The following is a 25939-nucleotide window of genomic DNA, read 5'->3' on the forward strand; positions in this document are numbered from 1 at the left end:
ATGTATCCTGGTATCTCCAGTTACGTAGCTAACCCACATTCAATGAAAGTGAAATTGTTCACTCATTTATAACAGGAAATGCAAAGATTGCAGGATGAAAAAAAAGAACTGCAAAAGATTTGCGAAGAACAAGAACAGGCCTTGCAAGAAATGGGACTCCATCTTAGTCAGTATGTCACTGCTCTTATTCTCAATGCTCACTGGATTTTAAATAAAGGGAAAACAAATGCCCAAGTTAGAAAATTTAAAGTTTGGCTAAATGTTTTTAAATGCAAGTTTAAGGAAAACATAAGAACTTAAATATGATCTCTGGTTGGCCATGTAGCCTTTGAGATTGCTCTCTTATTCATTAAAATAGTGGCTGGTACTTCAATACCATTTTCTTGTACTGCCCCAAATCTCTTGATTTATCAATCTGTTTTTCATAAACTAACTTGAATTTTGAAGTTTTGATAGGGTTGCACGTAGGAAGTTGGTTAACAAGTAATTGGGGAGGGGGGTAACATCGTGACGTGATTGAGAATTGGTTCTTGGGTAGAACACACAAGATGGGAATAAATGGATCTGTCTCTGGTTGGCAGACAGTAGTATTGGGAGGGGGCCAGGGTGGGGCTAATGCACTGATTATGTCTCAATATTGAAAATGTGAACAAATGTTAAACAACTTAAAAATTGGTTGGAATTGGTGGAGACATTGCCCTCCATTCTCCACACCAATCCCAACCTTGCCGTCAAACTCTCAGTCAAAGGGGGTACTGTTGTAATGGGGCAAAGTGACCTCTGAGGCCAGATGGCAACTTTCAGACACCTCCTCTTACTTACCCCTTGAAAAGAACCCTACTTCGGGCCATCATAAAATTCTCTCCAGAACCATCACTAACCTCAGCTCTGGAGAACTTATGTCCACTGCCACCAAACTCATAGTTCCTTTACCCTGCACTGCTCATTTCTACCTCCTACCCAAGAACCACTGAACTGCTGTCCACATAACTCAACTCCACTCTATTCCCCTTGGTTCAGTCTCCTGCTATTAATCTGCGCTACTTTACATGCTCTCAATTTCAACAATTTACAATTCCCTGGCCCTGACCACCTCATTTTCATTCTGGATGTCTGGTCCTTGATATCCTTCTAACCTGCATCAAGAAGGCGTTAAAGCTCTCTGTTCCTTTCCCAACAAGATACCCAACCAGTTCTCCACCACCACCCTTTTTGGTCTGGCAGAACTGGTCCTTGCACTCAACAATTCTTCCTTCGGCTCCTTCCACCTTCTCCAAACTCAAGGGGTAGCCATAGGCACATAGCCCAGCTATGCCTGCCATTTTATTGGCTACCTAGAACAGTCCATGTTCCAAGTCTTCCTTTGTAATGCTCCCCAACTGTTCCTGCGCTACACTGATGGACTGCATTGCTACTGCTTCATGCACCCATGCTGACCTCATCAATTTCATCAACTTTGCCTCCAACTTCCTCTGTGCCCTTAAATTCACTTGGTCCATTTCTGACATTCTCCTCCCCTTTCTCAATTTTTCTTTTTCCATCTCTGGAGACAAACTGCCAACCGACATCTTTTATAAATCTACCGATTTCCCACGGCTATCTTGACTATACGTCTTCCCACCATCTTTTAAAAATGCTTTTCCCTTTTCTTAGTTCCTTAGTCTCTGCCACATCTGTTCCCAAATTGAGGCATTCTTTTCCAGGATATCAGAGATGTCCTCCTTCTTCAAATAATGGGGTTTCCCTTCTTCCTCCATTGATGCTGCCCACACCTGTATCTCCTCCAGTTTCTGGACATCCGCACTCACCCCATCTTCACGCTGCCTTAACAGGGATAGAGTTTCTCTTGTCCTTACCTAGCACCTCATAAGCGTCCACATCCAACACATCATCTTCTAGTTTCTGGAGTCTTCAATGGGATCCTATCACAAAACACATCTTCATCTCCCACCCACCCCCTCCCACTCTACACTTTCTGCAAAGATCACTCCATCCATGATCCCTCCCCTCTAATCTCCCTCCTGAAACATCCCTACAAGTGACAAAAATGCTGCTCCCTTGTTTCCATTCAGGGTCCCAAACAATTGTTCCAGGTGAGGCAACACTTCGCCTGCAAATCTCTTGGGTTCATATCTGGTGTTTTGATGTGGTTTCCTTTACATTGGTAGGATCCAAAGTAAATTAGGGGACTGCTTTGACACATCTGTTCCATCTGTCAAAAGCAGAATTTCTTGGTGGCCTACCATTTTTATTCCCATTCTGAAATGTTGGACCTTAGCTATGTTAAGGGTTGAGGATCAACACCTCATATGCTATCTAGGTATCATCCAACCTGATGGCATGAACATGAATTTCTCCTTCCAGTAATTTTCCCCTCCCCTTTCCCTCTTCTATTCCCCATTCTGGCCTCTTACCTCTTCTCACCTGCCTATCACCTCCCCCTTATGCCCCTCTTCCTTGCCATTCTCCTATCAGGTTCCTTCTTCTCCAGCTTTTTAACTTTTCCACTCACCTGGTATCACCTATCACTTTCTGGCTCGTCCTCTTTCCCCTCTCCCAATCTTTTTATTCTGGCATCCACCCCCTTCCTTTCCAGTACTGATGAAGGATTTTGGCATGAAACATTGACTGTTTATTCATTTCCATAGATGCTACCTGGCCTCCTGAATTCCTCCAGCATTTTGTGCGTGTAACTTAATAGGTTTAAATCTGTATTTCATAGTTCAATTGTAGATTTTTTTTCAAAAGCTTTGACACAAGTATATTGATAAACTGATCCAACAGTCTTACATTGGTGATATTCAATTTCTGCCCCCCAGATCAAAACTGAAAATGGAGGACATTAAGGAAGTCAATAAAGCATTAAAGGTATATGATCTAATATTGTATTCAATTTCAGGTCAGTTAAGGATACATTTTTTGATGTATTTAGCCTCTTTATGTTCGTAACTATTTAGCTTGGTTTTGAATGTGGGGTAATTCAGGATTGTTTAGAATTACTTTGTGCCTCTTAGTAACAGTAACATCAATTAAGTGGAAAACAATTTAAAAATACAATATAGCTAATATAAGTGATTCTTTCTTGGATCTATAATGGGAAAAATCTGGTTTATTGACAGGGAAATGCCTGGCTTAAAGATGATGAAGCAACATCTTGCAAACAGTGTGAGAAGGAATTCTCAATCTCCAGAAGGAAGGTATTGCTGACATGGATGCTCAACCAATTCTTTAACATCAATCTGCATTTTACATTTCCACATTGTTTCTTCTTTTCAATCTTGCGTATGTGCTCATATCCTTCATTCTTGTACTGATGTATAATTTTGACCAATGTTCCTCACTTCTCTCTGACCTTGTGTAGCTACATTAGTTTCTGCCACATGTGTTCCCAAATTGAGGCTTTCCTTTCCAGGATATCGGAGATGTCCTCCTTCTTCAAATAATGGTAGCTACATTGGAGTACAGTTTTACTTAAAATTGGTTTTAAATTGGCACTTTTTCATCCTTCCATGGTCTTGTACTCCCTATCTTTAAAATTTCCACTATGAAATCTGAGTTGCTGGTTCTGGTTTATTGATTTTCTTAGAAATTAATAGCTCCATCATTAATTGGCTGGCTATGCCAAGGCCTAATTACTGGAACTCTGTTTTTGCATGTCTCTGTTCTCCTTACCTTTATTCCTTTAAAACACTTTAAATGTAATATTTTTGGTCATCTGCCCTAAGCCTAATGTCATATGTTGTTTAACCCACTTTTTAAACTCAGATTTTCTTTAAGGACCTTGATGGCAGCACTTACGGTTATACCATAGTATCACAAATAATTCTTTATAATAGTAAATTGGTTTATTATTTTCATCTATTAAGGTACAGTGCAAAAAAAGTTTTGCATGCCATCTATAGAAGTCATTTCATTACTACAGGGCATTGAGGAAGTACAATAGAAAGCATTCAGAATTAAGTGTTAGAGAAAGTGCAATATAGGCATACAAGATGCCAGACCATAATGAGGTAGACTGGGGTCAAGAGACAATCTTATTGTTGAAGCTGTGTTTGAGCCTAATGGTAACTTCTGTATTCTGTCCGGTTTGAGTGGAGAGAATGTCTAAGGTGTTGTATTTTTTATATGTTGGATAAGTAGCATCTTTTATTTATACACACGCTAGGTGATGCAGTCAAGTGCCAATTTATTCTTGGTTTGTCTGCACTTGAGCAAAAGTGTTACCATTGAAATAAGAATCACTTTGAATTGCTCTGACTTAAATAGACTTGGGCCATAGTATTTAAAGTTCATTTCTGGCTTACTTACAAGTCTCTATTTGTCATTTCCATTGACCAGTTTTCTTGATGGATGCGTGTGAAATATGCCAAAGCTTTTGGCCCAAACCTTGTAGTTAGCTGAATAGATTTGGGCTGTAACTTTTTTCTCACCTGTGTTTCTAATGTAACTCAGCAGTAGTTGCTGAATGATTAGTAACAATAGTAGTAAATGTCTAAAATTGTTCAAATAAGGTTTCTAAACCTATTCTTCCTTGCCCTTTCCTAGCATCACTGCAGAAACTGTGGTGATATCTTCTGCAACAACTGCTCCAGTAACGAATTGGCACTTCCTTCTTACCCGAAGCCTGTGCGGGTCTGTGACAGTTGCCATACACTACTACTTCAGCGATGTTCTTCAAATGCTTCCTGAAGAGATGACAGCAGAATTGTACCAGCTATTGGTGCTTGCCGACTTTAGCTCTACTGCATCAGTAAAGGCATTAAGTTAAATGCCATATACTTCTGAAGGTCACAATTAAAACTTTCATTTGTCCAGGCAAAAGGGGTGTTGTTAAATGGTTGGAATATTACTAACAACATTTTGCTTTAACAAGTCACTTTAATCTGATGATTAATCTATTAAGATGAATGCCAAATTTCACATTGGATTCCTGTGTACCCTTTTCTTCACGCTGGTAATCAATGTCACGTGTAATGATTGTTACAATGTTAAAATGGTTTTATAGGTCTGCAGCACATTTGTATTTCAGAGCTATTTTTTAGGGCTGTATGTGCCTTTGGTCAATAATGACATTCACTAATTTTAATGCTGTGTGAGACTTGTTTACAGGATGTACAAGTGATCTGGTCCTGTTCAAACTGATGTTCAAGCCATAGGAAGTTTTTTTGGAAAAGTTGTATCCTGGAAGGTTTATACAAGTCCACTAACTTTCTTCCCCTAAATGTATTAAATATGGGCTAAGTATAATGTGAAGACTTTGCTCAGTGGTCTCATTTTCACTAAGCTCTGCTTTATACTGTGCAGAACTATTAAATTATCAAGAATTTGGCAAACAGCTGTTCTCTATTGTGGGCTAAATAGTGAACCATCAGTGTTGATGAGCTTTGATTTTTACTTTTGTACATGTATTAACTACTACATTTAGGATTTAAATTAAGTCCCCATTAAATTCAAGTCCATTTACATTACTGGACAACATCAAGAACTAAATTCACCAATCCAAGATTCTTAATATTGTACTATAATGATTGGATTTAGCCCCCCCCCCCTTAGTTTTAATGTTCTAACATAACCTTAGATAAATTGTGTATCCTTAAATGTTTGTTTTCAGCGCTAGTTAAAAAGTATGTTGACAACCTATCTCTGGCTTTTTATTAAATAAGCAAAATTCACTGAGCATTAATCAGTTACAGCCTATTTTAGCACAAATACACCAAAAAGCTATGCCCTCCAGACCCTGATCTACCAAAATTAACTAGTGAAAAATCAATGTTACCATTGCCTTATTTAAGTCTCCAGTAGATTGTTAAATGCTTTCTCCCCCCCCCCCCCCACCTAATGCTGTAATTTAAGTGTTCCAATGAACATTGTTTTTGATGACACTCTTTCCAACAGAGGTATTATACAACTCCAGGAAGATTACAAAAAAAATCAATTACTGCACCACTCTTTAAAAACAGCAAAGCTTTATTGAGTGAGTTTATTTCCACTTTGCACCTTACAAATTTGAACAAAAGTGACTTATCAGATACCATGAAGCCTCAGATGTTTAAGACTTCAAGATTAAACCCTACTATAACAGTCTAAAGAAAAATTCTACATTAAAATTTTATTTTGCCATAGAGCATCCAAAACGCTTCTCATCATTTTGACTTTCTAAAAAAGTAAACGAGACTTTTCTTAGACAAATAAAAAATGAAGTCAAGCAACAAATAAGCACATAATTGTTCTCACTTTACACCCACCAGTGTTTATATTTTAATGAATTTTGTATATTTAATGTACTACCACACATTACAATTTTTATACAGTAAACCATACCACACAGCCAATTAAACTTAACATTGGGGTTCCAATCCCATAAGTATTGGAAATTTAAGTGGATTAGTCCTGAAAGATAACTGATTGGTACCAGCAACAAAATGCAATTTACTTTATGCACTTGACAATACAGATGTATCATTCAAGTCCACAGAAGTAGTATCCTGCATTTGTGCAACAGGTTGTGACATGCAAATTTGAATAACTAGTGCCAAAATACCGAAATGATACTCATGTCTCATACTAAAGTCAGGGGATAAACACACTGGTACCACCCTAAAGTCTGTCAACATAGGAAAAGGCTTATGCTGATTCTAGCCATAATGAAAGGAATGCATATACTGAATTCACATTTCATAAGCATAACCAAGTTTAAGCTGGTAATTCACATACGTGTTAAATAATGAAGTTACATTCCCCAACCACCACTCATGTTTGACATTGCACCCATGCCATTCATTCCCATAGAGCCTCTGCTTCCAGTTCCAAAGTAACTTCCATTCATTCCAGCTTGGCTACCTGCAAAGTAATCTTTAAAAAAAAAATCAAAATGTGCTTTCATCTATACTTTTAGAAAACTGTCAAGATTGAAAGATTGTGTAAATTTAATAGAATACTTACCATATGCACTCAAACTGGCTTGGCTTCCATAAACACCATATCCAGCACTTATCTGTTGACTGTTGGGACTACCATAGCTTTGGCTTGCATAACTTGACTGGCTTCCTAAAAACAGCCACCACTCAAAACAGTCAGCATTCCTCATAAAGGCACTGTCCCACATTAGCCATTGAGTTTACATGCATATAATTAAATCAAAAAAGTGTATAATGTTGAAACCCACATAATTGTTTCACCAATATTGAATAGCCACACCCTTTCAAATCAGACCAAAAATGTATCTCAAACATGTCATTTTCCCCAGTACTTGCAAAACTCTAAAGTTATTCAAAGTTTCCCAACAAGCAGGAAATCACTTTAACTACTAAGCCGCACTGACATCAGCCCAAAAAAGGCTGCAACAATGACTTTGTACTTTCTAGCGAATGTTGATTCTCAGACTTCAAGCAGTCAATCTACAAAAGATTCACAAAATGTGAATCGGTAACTTAGCAACTTCTGGGAAGATAAAAAATCCTTTAAAAATATTCACATCTCCACTCACCCATTCCTGCAATCTGAGCTGCATAGCTACTGCCAGTGCCTCCAGAAGTAGAGTTCAGGAAGAGTTCTACATATCTATGCTCTTTAAAACAAAGGAGAAGAAAACATTAACTAATGTTATGCTTGCATTACATTGCATTTCAGTACAATTTTCTGTTTTATCAACTTACGCATATGGGCTTTGTCTTTTGACATAGCAGCCACGGCATCCTCATGGGTAGCAAACTCAACATCAGCTTCTCCTGTCACTCTACCATCAGATCCAATTTCTATGTGGACACGAACTGGGTTCAGTGGCGAGAAGAACTGTAGAAGAGAAATATCAGTTCCAGGGAATTTGGGAGGGAAGGGGGGGGGGGGGGGGGGGAGAGAAAGGACACCAATTGCTGTTGTATTACAATAGACTGCTGAAGTATTATTGAATTATAGATGTGAACAGTAATTTACATGTCAATTATGTACATTAAGTTTAGGACATATTAGAGCAAATCTAAACACTTAACCAAACTACAATTCAATCTAGACATACTAGTAATTTAAGCACTGAAACCCAAAGGTTAAACATCTTTAGTGTTCACAAATTCTTTAAAAAGAAATACCTTAAGACATTTCTTCAACAACCCTGAATATTCTACCTTGTTTAAAACTACAGAAATTAAGCAAGAGGGAAAAAATAAACTTGTTAGATGCACAAAATACAATAATGTTTCACTTACATTGCAGATATCATTCTCTGTAGCTCGAAAAGGCAGCCCTCTCATGTGCACACAATGACCCGTTGTACTTTGAAAGCTAGTATCAGTGGTTCCATATGCTTGTGCAGACAATCCTGCTGAGGCATCATCCAATTAGGTATTTGTTTAAATACATACAGAAGTACAATATTATCCAGCCCTACAACTCACCCCTATCTCGTCCATATGCATGTTCAGTGCCATAGCCATAGCCATCACTGTATCCATTGTAATCATCATAGCTTCCATAACCTGGCCAGAAATTAAAGTTGAGATGGCACATTACCTCAAATGATAATTCAAAACAATTACAGATGAGCAACAGACTGAAATTCCATTAATTTAGCTTTAATTAAAGTTGCACTACAGGTATTGGAACAAGACGACTGCACAAGAAAATTTATTCTTTGATATACAGTAATTATTGGTGTGGTAATTAAGCCCCAAACCAAAATGGTATTGTGTTTACTTGCTTCACCTAAACAGTGAATCAGCAGGGACTGCTCAAGCCTGGACAGACCAGCCCATTCTGAGTGAAATTTTCCAGCAAGCAGCAATATTCACCCTGGGTCAACCATGCTGAACAGCATTCTAGCCCACATGGTCCTTGCCACTATAAAGGGTGACTGGATGCCAAGAGCTGAGGCAACACCAAAGCCTTAGAACACCCCTCAAAGAAAATGTGGAAATGTTAGCAAGCATAAGGAAATGTCAATTATTAAAATCTAATTCTTGCAATCTTGCCTATTTGCCACTCAGCTAAAACTCATTTAAGTATAGCTTTTAGTAGTGATAGATACAGTTACTAGTGGAACATTTAGACAGAATTATGATCAATGTCAAGATTAAACCAACTCAGTCAATTAAGTTGTCCTTTAGTATTATTCTGGTAGTTACATATATTAAAATAGCTTGCACCATTAAAGCCATGATCAATCTTCCCCTTCAATTGCTTACCACCACCATACACTCCACGTCTCATCTTCTCATAAGATCCAGCTCGATTGGGAATACCATAAACTCTCCCAGCCATTGGTCTGTCATAAGGACCTGGTCTTTGACCACCCATTAATTTACGAGGTGGATCATAATGGGTGCGCACTTCAGCCCGACTGCTCTTGAAAATTTCAATATACCTAAAAGATTATGCAGCATATTTAAACATTTTAATCTTGGTTAATTCATATATGAAAAATACAATAGCAAATGCACTTGCCCTAAACATGCATTTCACACAGCTACAATACTTAGACCCATAGACCAAAGTTTATTTTAAGAATATCCCCATTAGAATTAAATGTAAAATACAAAAGTTAAATTGTTGGTTTCAATATTTTTCAAAACATCAAGTTGCAAGTTCAGATTTTGGAATGAAAAGATATTTTACCATTACTGAAACTTTGTGACAACTTGAGAGAATAGTTTGGCAATAAACTAGCAATCATGAAGCATTTTTCAAAATAAAGTTTTGCTTTTAAAAGGTTTAGTTAAAACCTATTAAAACAGCATTTGTGTCCTAAGGATTGCAAATCATACAGAAAATATTCTTCATTCTTTGAATGACCTTCAACCTCCACATAAATCAAACTATAGGAAGAGAGGATAGGAAGAGTCACTTGTGACATGGTCCTTTAAGAATCACAGTCAACATTTTGATCGTCTTCCCATTTTATTTTATATACAATGCTACATTCTGAATTGCATCTTCTGTGCTTCAACTATCAAAAAAACATCTTATGCCACCAAATCAGAAAGGTGACAAAAGACAGCAGCTCTTTGTGGAAGTGTAATTTCTTTCAAAGAATAAGGAGGACTCTATGCATAGATGGAGAGGTAAGTGGATTTGTTCAAGCTCCATATACAAATAGGATATAGCATACTTAAAGGAAGTGGAGAACCAAGTTGGGAAAGTTTGTAATACATCAACATGATAATCACCTTCCAGTTGTAAAAACCAATCCAGTTGTCTTGCCATAAAACAGCGAAGGATTTCTACCCCCCCCCCCCCACCCATATTTCAATGCACTGAACAGAATTACAACTTTGACTGGCAGCTGATGATAACCAAGGGAATAAGGCAGACCTTTTCCAAATTGGTGGGACTGTAGTTCCAAAATTGGGGAGCTTCCCTAAATAGCAAATATTGCATTCCTCACAAACCAGTGACAAAGGATCACGTGTTATCAGCTGGTGATCTTTCCTACAAACATTTCCCCCTTATCATTTTAGTTCAACTTTTCTCAAGTCAGAATACTTGATGAATACTCCAAAAAATTTAGAACTTCATACATCCAACATAACCACCAAAGGTGTAATTTAAAGCTCTGCAGTTTCTCTGGATGAATGGACTATTAAAACTGAAATGTCTGCTCAGAATTAAATTCATTTGTTTAATGGAAAATCAAGTAGGCTTGAGCAGTTTTGTTACAGAAATTCAGCATGAAGGAGAATAAACTGCTGTGGTCCAATCTGCAAGAGAATTCTGAAGATATTCAACTTTGATGACAAATTCCAGCTCTCCCCCACCCCACCTCCCAACACGTAATAGCACAATTCATCGACTTATAACCTAATGTTCCTTACCCACAATATACAGACAAAAAAAAAATGCCTTGACAATGGTTAAGTACAGCCAAATAATCTAGTTAAAACTAACTGATTTAAAAGGTTGAGGTTATAACTGACCAGACAGATGTACAGGATCATTTCCTTTCCCCAAGACGTCAGAATCTTTTCCTTAACAGTCTCAAAAAACCAAGATACAAAACTTTAAAGACTACAAACTGCTCATTTTTGCTACTGCTTCAGGGGATGGAAGAAAGTGAGGGATGGTGGTGTGGAGGAAGGAGGACAAACAAAGAAACCCCTTTTAAAAGCGGAAAATGGGAAGAGAAAGATCAGTAGAAGAAAGATCCTATTTGTATTTTGGAGGCTAAACAAATTAAGATCAATTTGAATACAGTAATATGCTTGATAATGGGATGCTTTCCATTGAGGTGCATGTCAATTTCACATTCAGGTCTGATGTTAGGATTGTTACAAGTCAGGTGCAACATAATCCAAAATTTACATTTTGGCAATCTGCCCAAAGTTCATCCACAGCACCTCCAACTCCACTTTGATGCACCTTTTCTCAATTTTTAAAATATCAGTTAACAAATTCAAACAACAAGTACACCATCCTCAAACAGGTGGTTAATACCAAGCCAGTTTATGCAGTAAAATCAAAATTCCATTCACAGCCAAGGAGAGACCTTGTCCCAACTAATGGAAGAAAGGTCTCAGGCATGAAAGGAAGTTGTTGCAAGTCACTGGAGGAGGAATACTTGAGTACTTGTCTGTCAAATCACATACTTTTAAAAGGTTGAAAAACTATTTGCCATATGCCTTTTAAAAAAACATCTTTTTAAGGTGTATATAAATTTGCTTCAGCATCATCTACAATTACAAGATTTCCAAAGAAATTTATCTAGAGCAAGGACACCCAAACTATGACCCATGACAACTGAATTTACCAAGGGAAAAAAGCTTATACTTTCTGTTGTATACAAGGGTCAGGATGTCCAAAGCATGGAGCTTTCCTGCACCATCATCCATCACCAGTGTGGCAAAAGCAATTACACCCCCCAGGTCAGCTGTTTAAAGACTGGAGACAGTTGGCCATGAAATGGAAATTTAAAAAAATGTTGAGATGTTTTGACAGGTGACAAAAAATGGAATCTGAAACAATGAAAGATAAAATGAGCTATTGCTTTAAGCAAAGATTCTTCATATTTGACTTGAAAGCAATAACAATATGGGCAAGCACTTTACAAAGTGGACCACAACCCTTTGGCTAAGGTCCACCTTTGTGTTCTTGCAGACCTCAAGTGCTTGTTAAAATTTTGTAGTGAAATTAGGTAACCAATATCATTTGATAACTGTATTTGCTTCAAGGGATAGTATGCACATAGCATTATATACATGAAGTTCTGTTAATCTCAGCTCACTATCTACCACTCGGCCTTGAGCTTAAGGGTTTGGGCATCCCTGATCTAGAAAGGAGACCTATAAAGAATTAATGATAAATATATTCAGAATATTCATTAAAATGGCAAGTAGCTTTTCAGGTTACCACTAATTCCATTTTATTTTACAATGCTTGAAAAATAACAATTAAAGCAAAAATTGTGTTATGTGCTTAATTAAATATTTTAAATTATGCTTAATCACATTTTCTTATGGTATTAACAGCTGTAAGTTGTGACAAGCTTCATTTAAAATCCAAAACAAAAACACATCCAGATGAAACATTCGCCATAATACTACAGCAACTTGTACTAGATAACAATCATATACCATAAGAAAAGTGACTCATCCATCCATCCCCACCTGTGCCCTATTCTTTCCTTGTGTTTCTTTAGAGCCTTTTCAGCTATATCCTGTGTGGCAAACTGCACGAAGGCCTCCCCCGTGCTCCTCCCCTGGTAGTCCATCGGCAATGTTATCCCATTTGGCACGATTTCCAACCCTTCAACCCAAGGACAAATAACCCCAGTAGGGGACAACATTAAAGGGTGCACATGCCCAATGATTACTTATGACTTTGCAATTATAAAATGTAAATTACTACAAGCTAAAACTCAAGAATAAAAATGCACTAAAGTGTTTTGTGACAATTTGTGTATTAAAAAAAATACAAGTATTAACAAACCACAGGGAATACCCTGGTTGAAGCATATCTATACGTGTCACAGAACACCTTAGAACAGAACAAGATTCAATTTCATTTAAAACAGCAGTTATACTTCTCAGATTTTGAACAAATTCGAAATCAATTTAGAACATACATAATGCAACTAAAAATGCTTTCTGGACATAAAATGCTTTAGGTCAAAATAAAACCAAAAAAACCACTCCCTGCCCCTTAATATCAGCAGCTAACTAGTTCCACAGGCATTCAATGCTGAGATTTGATCCAGTGGTTATTTTGCAACATGCAAATCTAAATTTGCAACTGGACTGTGGGGCCAGAGCCAAAGAACTACTGTTCCCTCTCCATTTCCACACATGCAAGAGTGGAAACAATACAATTTTTGTTAACCCCTTTATAAAGGTACCATGCCCTACTTAAAATGCCCCAGAATCTTTCCACAGGCAATGTTTTTCTGGTCTACAAGCCTCAAGTTGTGTAAATTATGCAGTTACTCTAGGAACCATTTGGAACCCACACTTTAAACTGCAGATTTAAGTAGGAACACCATGCTGAATGATCAATAGTGCCTTTCTAGCCCCCATGGCACATCTTACCAAATGAAACTATTTAGATTAAGAGGCAAGCCAAATTTTCCCTTACTCAACACCATCCACCTGCTCTAGCATAAGGACACTGTGAAGTCCACTAATTGCAGACTCCAGAAGCCCAGTCACTTTTTTTTTTGCAGTAAATGAGTTAAAATTGCATGGCCCAGTCTTTCATTGTAGCCCATAGAAGCTTAAAAGCTGCTCAAAATGGGGCATTAAAGGAAACCTTATACTCTTTAGGCACAAATGAGTGCCAAGCCTGTGAATTATATCCCCCAAAATGAACACATTATTACCAATACATGTTTAAAAGGAAAACAATACAAAATATTACATCCCTTTAAATACATTGGTAAGTTAGAGGTTGCATGATAGAAAAGATCTTTTCTTAAGTATGACACACGGAGTAAAAACAAAGCGTATTTAGCTGGAAAAACTGTAGGATAACTAGATTTAGAGCATGAAATCATCTAAATTTTGTCAAAATTCAGTTTGAAAATTTGAGAAATTTGTTGAGTTTCCCTACCATTTAATGAACCCAAAAAAAGACTAGGTGTGTATGTTTACACATTTCATTCTGAATGTGGACAAGAATTTATTTTGGAATAAGTAACTAGTAGAGCAGAAGTACTTTTTAAAATTTTATACAGTGACTATCGGCTTTAAATAACATTCCCATTCTAAAAAGATGGAAAAGTTCAACTGAAAAATACAGACATGTACAGCACCAGCACTTGAATAATTATTGATCGCTGACTTAATTTATTAATATTAAGTAACATTACTCCTTAGCACTACTGTTCCTATAAAGAAACTGAATCCCAAGGTTAGGGCTTACGGAGCCTATGTACAAATCCTCCCCAAATAAATTGTTTAAAATGGCAATGTAATTAGAAGGTTGGAAAGGGGAAGTTTATTGCGGTCATAATCATGTTACTCCATATGGGCCTAACTTGTAAAATTAAAGTTTTTAAGTTTTCAACCATTTTATTAATACAATTTTGCAATTCTGCTCTGAATCAGTACAAGCTGCTCTCAGCAAAGCAAATAAGGCCACCCCAAATTCAGTACAATAGATATTTGAAAAAAAAATCATCCATGTGCAGGGACTATCATGAATTACATGGACATTTCTTCACCACTGTAGTTACTGTTAATTCAGACACATTTAATCCAAATTTCAAAAGGAATGAATACAAAATTTTTATCTTCCACCAGAAATGAATACTATTAGCTCATTCAGGTAAAGAGCACTGTTAATAAGGACCAGAAATAATTAAACATACTTTAAAACTTACTGTTTGAGGAAAACCTGTTTTTTTTTAAATACCTGTAAAAAATTGTACTATCTCTTCCTTGCTACAGCCAAACGGCAGTCCCCTAAGACGAACACAGCCATCATTTGACGAATCGGGGCTATTGGGGCCGGTGTGCTTCAAAACCCAGTCCATTTCAATGTTGTTAGATTTAAATACTGGATTTAAAAATTTTAAAAAAAGAGTTAAGAATTTATTTTCAAAACAACGACCTCTAAAAAATTTCAGTTATCCTGAATACAACTACTTTTATGTTTAGAGTTTAGATCAATACAGCAAGGAGAAAGGCTATATCACAACAAGCTAGTGCCAATTTCCTGTATTCCACCAACACCCTTCTATACACCAACCCCCCCCCCCCACCCCACAATGTACTTAATTCACCACCATCACACCTGGTCAACCACTTCCTCTGGCAGCTCATTCCATATATCCACGCCTGTGTGAAAAAGCTGACCTTGTGGTCCCTATTAGTTTTCCCTCACACTGAATCAGTAGTTTTTGAGATTCCCCTATCGCAGGGAAAAGACAGCTAACACTTCTCAGCTAACCTTTCTACAAGGTCATCCCTCATTTTCCTATGTTCCAAGGAATAATGACCAAACCTGGCCAAACTCTCCCAAAAAAATCAAGTCCTCTAGTTCTGTCAATATCTCTGCAGGTTTTCTCTGCACTTTTCAGTTTAACCCATCTTTCTATAACTGGATGGCCAAAATTGTACACCTTATCCCAGGTTTGCCCTCACAAACAACTAAAACAGCTAAAGTTCTGTGTCAACTCCTGCACTCAGCAACATCTGACTAAAGTCCAATGTAAAATACCTTTTTCACCACTCTGTGACATCACATTCAATGAACTATGCACTTGTACTCCAAGTCCATTTCTATGCACCCCCAAGAGCAGGGATGGCCAACCTATGGCACACTGCACCCCAGTGATAATAATAAAAAAGCCTATTCATGCAAAAAGTATTAACCAAAAGCCAATTTGTAGGAAAAAATCTGTAACAGGAATTCAAGTAACTTAGAGCTAGAAATGAGAATAAATCTTCAAATCTTAATTATTTTTAGCGATTATCTCGTGCACATCTTTTGGAAAATGTTATCTTCTTTCACATTAATCTGTTTTCAATTAAAAAATGTTCAATGAGTCAAACTGGGAAAGAAGGACTTTTGTTCTGCAGTTGTTCCATACACATTTGAAACTTGTTTGCTTCTGAGGCGCCAGGTGTCTGCACCAGTGGTGCATTGCAGATTTTTGCCAGTCAGTTTACAATTGACACTCGTGCACTACGGAGTTGTGCTTTGTTCGTCCTTTGTGAACATTTGCAGTTTTGTGCTTTTTTGAAAATTAAGCCTTGTTTTTACATTCATTTACCCATCACAGCGCAAAAGAAAAGCAGAAAGTGATAGTAAGTGTGAATTCAATGAACAGCGGGAAAATGAGTTCTCATTTATAGTGGGTCAATCAGGAAAACCGTTGTGCATTGTTTGTGAAAACACTTACTCACGATAGAAGAAAAACTGAAGCTTAGTGCTTGGGTCTGAGTTATAGAAAGAATGTGATTAAGAAAAAGGCAGGCATCAAAAGATAAAATATATTTGTTAAAAGTCTCATTATGTTTATCTTGTTTTTATAATAAATCAACATACCATGTAAAAATGCTAAATATGTATAATAACATAATTGTACAAAAATTGAATGGAGGTACAAGAGTTGTGTGGTGTATCTGAATTTGTGCGTGAAAAAATTGACTCATGAAATGTAAATGGTTGGCCACCCCTGCCCTAAAGCATGACACTGGTAACACAAGTCTGATATTGGTTCCAAAACATGTTACATCAGTTAATTGTATTGATACCAATTTGTCACTCTTTAGCCCACTTGTCCAGCTATTCAAGATCCCATAATCTACAATATTCTTCTTTGCTATCAAAAATACCTCATTATCCACAAACTTATTGATCAAGCCTTTTTAAAAACATACACAAGGATCCCAATTATTACTTGTTCAGCACACTAGTGACCTGCTTTGATTCCAAGAAACCTTCAACCACCTCCCCAACCTCCCATTTCCAATTTTGTTAGGTTATAAAGTAGTGATTAAAATGTGATAATTCGCCATGATATAGATAATGTGCACGTGCTTTTGCTAACACTTGAAATGCTGAACTTACCTTCTACATATCTATGTCCCATACTTTCTTTATCTTTCTTCAATGCAAGTTTGACATCATCTTCAGATTCCAATTGAATGAATGCTTCACCACTTGGTCGGCCTTCTCTGGTATAAGTAAAATGAATTCCAGAAATCCCATTTAGGATTTTGCAATCTGAAACAAAAAAAAGCCATAAATGTACATCTATTATGCACAAATCGGAAAACTCCTTCAATAATTGTAATTCTTATTCATGCAACATTTTAGAAACTAAAAATCTGTATATTGTCAAACAGTCCAACTTTTTATTCAGTTACTCTAAGAAAACCTGTTCAGTAATGAACTTTTTCCCAACTCCAAGGTCTACTGACAAATACAATTTCTTAGTTCAGTTTCCTTGAGCAAGCAGCTTTTCCTCCAACAGTCACAGATATAGATTTTGACATTATATACATCTGTGCTCAAAATCTGTTACATTCAACTGGGCATCTGGAACAAAAGATATGAAACCACTAAAGCTAGGTGTTACAGCACAGTAGCACAGCTTGTGCAGATAGTACCTAGATCAATACTGACCCCAGACTTAGCATATTATTTGTTGCTTCCGTTTCCTTCCACACATGAAATGTGCAGGCTGGTAGGTTAATTGGCCATTGTGGATACCTTAGCATGCACAGGAGTGAGATGAAAATTGGGGAAAATAAAAACTGTATTAAATACAAATGGAAGCTTGACAGAAGCAGCAGCAAATTTCACTGCTGTCTGGTTCTAAACTACTAATGCAAACAAATTATGTGGTACTGGCATAATGAGTCATGCTCTTTGAAGCCAAGTCATGCCACAAATCCAAGTCTGATGCTGAAAAGTGGGAGATGCACTTCATTGTACACCATGTAGTAATCTAAGCCAAAGAATGTCTGGCAGTTTAATATAACATTAGTACTATGCTTACCAATGAAAAAGGTAAGTTCTTTCCCCCCACAACCCCCCAAATATGTCTATATTTTTTTAAAGCCTTCAGGCTATCTATAATCCAATTCACTTAGCAATGAGTTTGGCTGAAGAACAAATGGCAATTTAGTTCTCATATTCATGCTATATATGTAATTTAGAAACAACTTTAGAAAGGAGTTAAATTTGAGATCTAGAATGCCCTACTTCAGAAGGCCAAGGATACTGGGGAAAAAATAAAGGGAAACTGATTACAAGAACTAAGTGTTATAAGAAATGGAAGACAAGATCAATCATGACCTAATTCAACAGCAGGTCAGCTTCAAAAGGTCAGTTTTTCTTCCTCTGCGAAACTATTGGCAGAATAGTGAAAAATACACAAATATACTTATTGCAATGAGATACAAAGATACTTGCAGCCCAAGTGGGATCAATACTAATTCTGTTTTAAAGGTAAAACTAAAGCTCAAAATTCACTTTGTCTAAAAGAAAATAGCACCTAAAGAATATTAGTCAATTAAAATACAAGTAAAAAATCAAAACTGCATTTCTCTTGCTGCAAACCACATAGGGAATGCTTAATTAGTATCTATTAGACATGGAAATTCTAATTAAGATTTTAATCAACTCAGAACAAAAATTACATAAAATTATTTAACAGCCTTGAAAGACAATGGAAATTCTTTGCAGAATGAAAGATAACGCTACTTGGAAATACAAATTTTATAGTTTGAAATTATTTCTCTCTGATATTGAGCTTTGAACTCTTTTGGATGAATTTTCAATTACAATTAAACCACGGGAATTGTAAAACCCTAGTGCTGCTGGGATAGCTGAGGAAGAACAGGCAATACTACGCAAGATCTTTTGCTGGATAACTTTTAGAAGCAATTCCCCAAGTTATTTCAGACAGAGACATTAAAATTTAGGTCTTCTTAATCTGAGGAAGATCAGGCTCATTCAGAAATATTGAAAATACTGATAAAGCAACATCCATATAGAGAGAAAAACAGCTAACATTTCAAGATACAGGTCCTTCCCAGGTCATGGCAGAGTCCCATTTCTGTGAACTGTTCGTAATCCAACTAAACATGGATAAAAGGAATATACTCCAAGGTGAAATCTTTTGGCTAAAGCAATAAGCAGAGGCTTACTGAAATGCCAAATGCTAAAAAGGATGAAATAGAACTGCAGAATGATGTTGCAAAGAAGCCTGCTGGTACAATAGGACTTGAATGTGTGGCACTAAGTGCAGACGTCAGAATGGAATGCAAGTAGCATCTTCCAGCTTCCATCTGCCTGAAACATGGCTAACAAGTCCCAACAATTAAATTTATTGGACAAACAAGCCAAAACAAAACAGAACAGCTAAATAACTGGAAGTCATTGCCAAATATATAAATACCTATAATGATTATGAGTGGATACTTTCATCAAGTTCAAAGTAACTTATTGTCAAAGCACAAATGTCACCATATACAACCCTAATATTTTTTGCCCAACTAGAATTATGCTTAACATTTGACATACCAGAGAAAAAGCGCATCACTTCCTCAGCAGCGGAGGACCATGGAAGTCCACGGACACGGATAACAAATCCATCATTTTCTGTGGTAGACATGACTTCTTCCAGGTGTTTTCGTCCCTTTTAAAAGCTCTGAAGAAAACATTGGCACATTTTTAAGCAGTTAAACATACAGTGGCAGAAGAACACTCAAGTATCACCAATGACTGCAAGGCACTACTTGACTCTATCCCCATTTGGTAAAACTGCTCATCTTGAAAACACACCATGGTGACCAGATCCATGTGAAACTGCAGATTAACCTCTTTATAGCCTCAAATTGACTAATCTTAGTTTTCCACAGTTTCCATCTCCATCATCCAATCTACTATCATTCTATTCAAAATATTAGCTTGACCCTGCTCCTTTTACAAACCAAATACAAATTTTCAGAGCCCCCCCAATAGAGACTGAATGTAGTCTTTCTTTGTTAGAACTTTTCCATTGGATTCATAACCCTGCTACTGTAAAAAGCCAGAAATAACATAATACCAACATGGCAAATTTGCAACCATCCCCTCCCACTTGACAGCATTAATCACACTATCCTCCACCACTTCATCACCCAGCTGAAGAAGTCTTCATTTGCTTGGTTCCAGCTGACTACAAATATTTTTTCCTTCACATCTCATTATCTCTATATTCTTGGAACTATTCCTATATAAAAGTTGGCCTTTGGCCAACAGCTACCGCTGAAGTGGTGATAACAAACAATATCACTTCCCACAACCATGGTTCCATTTTTTAAAATGAGCTGAATGCTCATAAAGTGAAGAAAACCATGAGAGGCCACATGACACATTGAGTCTGCTCCGGTAAAAAAAAGCCACCCATTTTTACCCCCATGTTCAACATCAGTTCTTAGGCCCTTCAGGTTACAACTCTTGAGATGCAAGTGGTTTAAAATAATTTAAGATAATCTCTGCCTTAATTTATCAAGCACATTGCATCCTCTGGAGATTTTAATGAAATACCTTCAATTTTTTTTGACACTTTTTATAAAGTGATTACTGGCTATTTGCTCTTTGCTCTCACCCCCCCACCCCCACCACCACCTTCCTTCAGCCAGCTCAAATACTTAGCACATTACCCACAAACAACTTTTTTAAGAAAAGCACAGAATGCTGGAATAACTCAGGCCAGTCACCTCTGTGATTAAAGAAAAAGGTAACACTTTAGGCTCATGATCTTTTATCAGAATAGTTCTGATGAAAGGTGACTTTATGTAGTCGCACTAATTTCTTAACCTATACAAAGTTTCCTCAAAGCCAAGATTTTCCTATATCCAAAACATCTAAAATCCCCTGTACCATTCAAGTGCAAAAACTCTTAAGAACCAGAACCACACATAAAGCAGCAGTCGATGTAGTTTATCATCTCCCCACTCATTCTTTACCTCAACTAAAACACATGCATCACCCAACGCACCTTCTAAAACTGCATAACCAACCCATTCCACTAACTAGTTCTGAAGTCCTAGTCGCTACATAACTCAGTTTGCTCATTTATTGTATATAGACTAATCTTGATACTTCCAGAATGCATTACCTCACTTCAAATTAAATTGCATTTGCCAACAGTTCCACACTAGACCATCCTTGTCACTTCTTTTGTAACCTAAAGCTTTCATTCACGTCAATTCTGTTATGTGCAAACTTCTTAATTCAAGCAACCCATGTGGCACCCCAATAGTAACAAACTTTCAGTCACAAACATTCAATATTTGCATCTTGACACCAAATCAATTTACTGGATAAGAAAATTATTTCCAATATTTAGCTGGAACTGTCTTCAGTGCATCAAAAATCATTCCACAGCTACAAACCTCCCCTTCTTTGGCATTTGTCCAAATCCAAGCTAAACTATTTAGCAACCTCAGCAATACTCAGTTTCAGAACTCTTTTGTACTATTTCAACGTCCATGTTGATCAATTCTGTTCGTGCAACCCCCTTGATTCCTAATCATCACTAAGCAACTTGCTGCCTATGCCCCGACCTACACTAAGCCCCAGTCAACAGACAACCCATGATTGACAACTGCCTATTTTCATTCTTCAAATCCTTCATTCTTTGCAAATCCTCAAACAGCTTCAGGTACTAAGACTTAAAACTATTGCAGCCATTTGATCAGAAATTAATAAGTTACAGAAGCTTCAGTTACCAAGAATCTAAAATCTGCGACTATCCTTCTAAAACTGTCACATCCTCATTTTGCTCTTTTAATCATCCCTTGAAACTAATAATTTAATCAAGCTTCTGGTCAGCTATATTAATACAAAGATTAAATTGTCTGGCAAACTTTGAAAAACTTAAGATCTTGCTACATTAAATACAAGCTACACAAAAAATGATTTGTACTGAAGCTCAAAAGTTGTTTCCATAGCTGTCTTATGTACAGGCTTGCATTGAGACAATTTCAAAATGATCAACTAGTCAAAACATTTTGCAGTCAATTAAGCTTTTTTGGTATTGAAAATGCACAAAGAAAAAAAAATAAACTGGTAAAAGACTAATGTTATATGACCAAAATAATTTTAACATTTGTTGAAAGATAGATATTGGCAATAACTGCATGAAAGGTCCCAGATTTTATTCCTTCAATAGCAAAAACTTACTATTTTGATGTTTTAAGTGATAGATAGCATTATTAATCAGCATTCTTAAGCAATGCATCAGAATGTCAACCTAGATTTGTGCTTGTTATCTCTGGAATTGGGTTTGTCTCAAATAATATTGACCCACATACTACACAGAGTTACAGCTGACATTTTCTCCTTTGCCACCATTCTCCACCTCCCATCGTAGTAGCAATGGCTGCATTGTTTGTATCAAAACAAATACTGCCATTTCTGATTACATGGGGGGGGGGGGGGGAAGAGAGGAGAATCACTGAAAGCTAAACCTGCATGATTTACTAAAAATTACTTTAATTGCTGTGTCACCTTTCCTGAAGTACCTTCTGGGAATGAAGTATGAAGTACATTGAAGTCTGGTTACTGTTCTGATACAGGAAGCATAGCAATCAATTTGCATATAGCAAGTTCACAGAAACATTAACATGGCAACCATTTGGTAATCCTCCTTAATAATGCTGAGAGAAATATGAACAAAGACATCGGGATTAATTACCCTGTGAAATAATAACATAGGGATTCTTACCACACTTGACAAAATTGGGTCAACTAAATTAATAATCCAATTTTTTTAATATTTAAAAGCTTACAGTGCACTTTAAGATGTTGAAAGGAGAGAATCAGGTTTATTAGGGCTGCTTTGTAGCATAGCAGAGCGATCACCAATTAGCATTCAATTCCCACTGCTGTCTTTAAGGAGTTTATGTTCTCCCTGTGTTAGTGTGGGTTTCCTCCCTCATTCCAGAAGATCCACAGGAGTCATTAGTGAATTGTGAGCATGCTACATTGGTGCTAGTAGTGTGACAACATTTGTGGGCTGTTTCCAGCAAAATCCTCACTGATGTGAGATACAAAGCCAATTTTTCTTTTAAAAATTCTATTACCGGCATGTTATGAAATGTGTTGTTTTATGGGAGCAGTATAATGCAAGACAAAAAAACTCCAATAAGTTATAAGTAGTGCAAGAGAAAGAGTGAGGAAGTCCTCTCAGATTCATGGATTGTTCAAAAAGCAGATGGTGGAAGGGAAGATGTTCCTAAAACGTCTTTTAGATCTTCATGCTTTTGTACCTCCCTCCCAAAGATGCTGACAATACATGTTCCTGATGGTAGTGATCCTTAATTATAGACAGTCCTCTAATCCACCCACATTTCAACATGCCCTCAATGGTGGTAAACATTGCACATTAGCCTCCGTATGCAACCAGTCAGAATGATCTCCACTGCACATCAGTAGCAATCCATAACATACCAAAATTTCCTTGATCTCACAATGAAGTATGACAACTGGTTCGCCTTTTTGTGATTGCATCAATATGGTGTCCCCTTGTCAAATCTTCCAAGAAGTTAACACCCAGGAACTTGAAGTTAGTTACTTCTTCCACTGTTATCCCCTCAATGAGAACTGGTATCCGTTCTCTTGACTTCCCCTTCCTCAACACTACAATCAATTCCTTGGTCTTGCTGATAGTGAATTCAAGGCTGTTGCTGTGACACCACAGCATACACTTCCTTGTCAGCAGTCAATATTCTGAAAGAGGTGTTTTTAACAAATTCATAGATTGTGTTTGAGCTGTACCTCACCAGTCATGAGTGTAGAGGACTCAGCATGCATTCTTGAGGTGTGCCTGTGTTCAGTCAGTGAGGAGATGTTATTACCAACTACTGCTGACTGTGATCTCCCAATAAGGCAGTCAAATATCCAGATGCAAAGTAGGTACAGGGGCCCAAGTTCGCTGCAATCAATAAACAGCAGCCTGATGTATGTATTGCTGTTGTCCGGGTGCTCCAAAGCCAAAAGGGAGATTGAGACTGTAGCTCAATTGTATAGAGGGGCAAATTGCAGCCAAACCAGGTCATTCCTCAGGCAGGAACTTTAACCATCACGAATATGAGGCCTACAGGGCGATGGCTGTTGAGGCAGCTCACCCTGCTTTTCTTGGGACATTATGCCGCCTTGAACTCAAATCAAGATCATATATTTGGAGTTACAATTTATATAGTAAATATATCGACTGGCCTCGAGCACCCAACCCACTGCTCCAAAATTCTCGAAACCTAGCATGTATTTGTAACATTGCTCAAGTTGAAATCTAAAGATGCCTTCTCTTTCAAACATAATTCAAAATAAACCTCCCATAAAGGAAATGCATATCACACTGCCTTTGAAACACATGAATATAATGTTAAGCTTGCAAGACAATGACATCCCTAAAAATAAATGGAACAGTACAACTTCAATTGTATTTTTTGCCAGGGAGAGAAGAAATGGGCAATCAAAGGGGGACAAAAGAACTAAAGCTATTAAAAACTTTTGAATTAAAAGCTAATATACAAGTTCTTACCCTGTTTTGTTTGAATATACGTATTTGATCTGATTGCTAATCAGGGTGAAAAAAATTTGCTTTGGTAGACAATTGAATAGCAAAGTATCAAACTACAGCACAAATCACAGTTGGTCCATTAGATCTACTTCCAAAAGTTCTCACCTCTAACACAAAACACAATGTTAAACCAAGTAATTAATGACTGCACAAATTTCTCAAAAGTTAGCTAATGTATAATTACATTATACAGGTTGGTAATTTTAAATTGCTTAAATGCACGTCAGTATCTACAATACAGCTTTAAGAATTCTTTAAAACGCGTTTTATATCAACATTTTAATTTAAAAATTTTATACATTAGCGTTTCCTGAGTATATTTATGACGTATGCTTAGCGAGTCTAACTACATTATAATAAAACCTCAAGGATAATTTTTGTTGCCTTGGCAGGAGCTGAAATATTAAAACAAACAACCATAAATTATGAATAAAGGCTGTATACAGGTCATTCTCAGGATACTAAATTATGAACAATCGCAAATATTAACGAGCTACCACCATATTACTAAATTCAAATGTCTGACGCACATACGTTCTCCTACGAACGACAGAACTACTTCCCCCTCTTCACTTTCAGTAATTTGTCGTATACGCTTATGACGCCATTTATGTACTGTAAAAGTAGGGTAGCAGTGTTTCCCCGGGTTATGTATAAAATGAACTTAAAGAACGCTGGTGGGAACGGACCCTTCATTTCCCGGGCCAGCCTGCACTCTCCCGGAATGTGCGTCCCCAGTGCGCCCGCCCGTCTATTCTACACACCGATCATTTAGAGCGTTATGAGGAGGTTTTAAAATATGATGAAATTTCTCGCTTAATGCCGCTCGTATTTAACGCGAAGCAATTAGGAGTTTCGCATTCTCTGAATCTCCGGAAGCAATCGGACTTAAACAAGGAACGAAATGTCGACGAGATTTTGCAAACGTTTTGTAATGTCGCTCAACAAGGGGAAAAATGTGAGACTTGAGGAATATCAAATGGCGCCAATTAAATGGGCCAATTTTCGAAAATAGACTTTTGAAAAGACAATAATCATCGAGGAAAAAGGCGAAGTAAAACACAGGCAGTGATCACAAGGCCCAGTCACGGGGAAATCATCGATTACATTACGAAAATAAAAGCGGGTGAGACGCCGAGGCCTAGGCCTAGGCCGCAGGGCCTGCGTAGGCCACGCGCACGCGCCAACCACCGCATACTCCGGTTTCCACAGAAGAGAGGTGGCGCGGCGGAAAAAAAAACATCTTAAATTACTCCTAAACACATACTCACCAAGATTTGGCAGCTCAAAGTACAAGAAACAGTATAATTTAAGGCCGACTTCGAACTAGAACACTAACGGCCACAGAGAGTCAGTTGGCACGACGTCTCCTTCCGTTTCTTTTCTTCTTTTCAAAGCGCGGAGACGACCTCGACCGACCGGAAATACACG

The 25939-nt window shown here is 37.3% G+C and overlaps 2 protein-coding genes across 2 annotated transcripts in view; one reads left to right on the forward strand and one right to left on the reverse strand.

Moving 5' to 3' along the window:
• rufy1 (RUN and FYVE domain containing 1) overlaps positions 1 to 5253 on the forward strand; it is a 32034-nt gene extending 26781 nt beyond the window's left edge. Inside the window, exons 15-18 of the mRNA XM_059990304.1 lie at positions 76 to 170; positions 2820 to 2868; positions 3120 to 3197; positions 4546 to 5253. Of these exons, the coding sequence (XP_059846287.1) occupies positions 76 to 170; positions 2820 to 2868; positions 3120 to 3197; positions 4546 to 4689 (366 nt within the window). The 3' untranslated portion in view covers positions 4690 to 5253. The remainder of the gene's footprint in view (positions 1 to 75; positions 171 to 2819; positions 2869 to 3119; positions 3198 to 4545) is intronic.
• A 696-nt stretch (positions 5254 to 5949) lies between these two features.
• Positions 5950 to 25928, reverse strand: hnrnph1l (heterogeneous nuclear ribonucleoprotein H1, like). Its single transcript, XM_059990305.1, has 12 exons — positions 25780 to 25928; positions 19459 to 19585; positions 16996 to 17151; positions 14833 to 14976; positions 12591 to 12729; positions 9177 to 9355; positions 8391 to 8471; positions 8202 to 8314; positions 7656 to 7791; positions 7487 to 7567; positions 6943 to 7047; positions 5950 to 6852 (listed from the first exon to the last, which is right to left on the reverse strand). Exons 2-12 carry the CDS (start codon positions 19547 to 19549, stop codon positions 6731 to 6733), a joined length of 1347 nt encoding a protein of 448 aa, XP_059846288.1. The 5' UTR covers positions 19550 to 19585; positions 25780 to 25928; the 3' UTR covers positions 5950 to 6730.
• Positions 25929 to 25939: the final 11 nt, after the last annotated feature.

This window comes from Hypanus sabinus, chromosome 15 (genome assembly GCF_030144855.1).
Source record: "Hypanus sabinus isolate sHypSab1 chromosome 15, sHypSab1.hap1, whole genome shotgun sequence".
Classification (NCBI taxonomy): domain Eukaryota; kingdom Metazoa; phylum Chordata; class Chondrichthyes; order Myliobatiformes; family Dasyatidae; genus Hypanus; species Hypanus sabinus.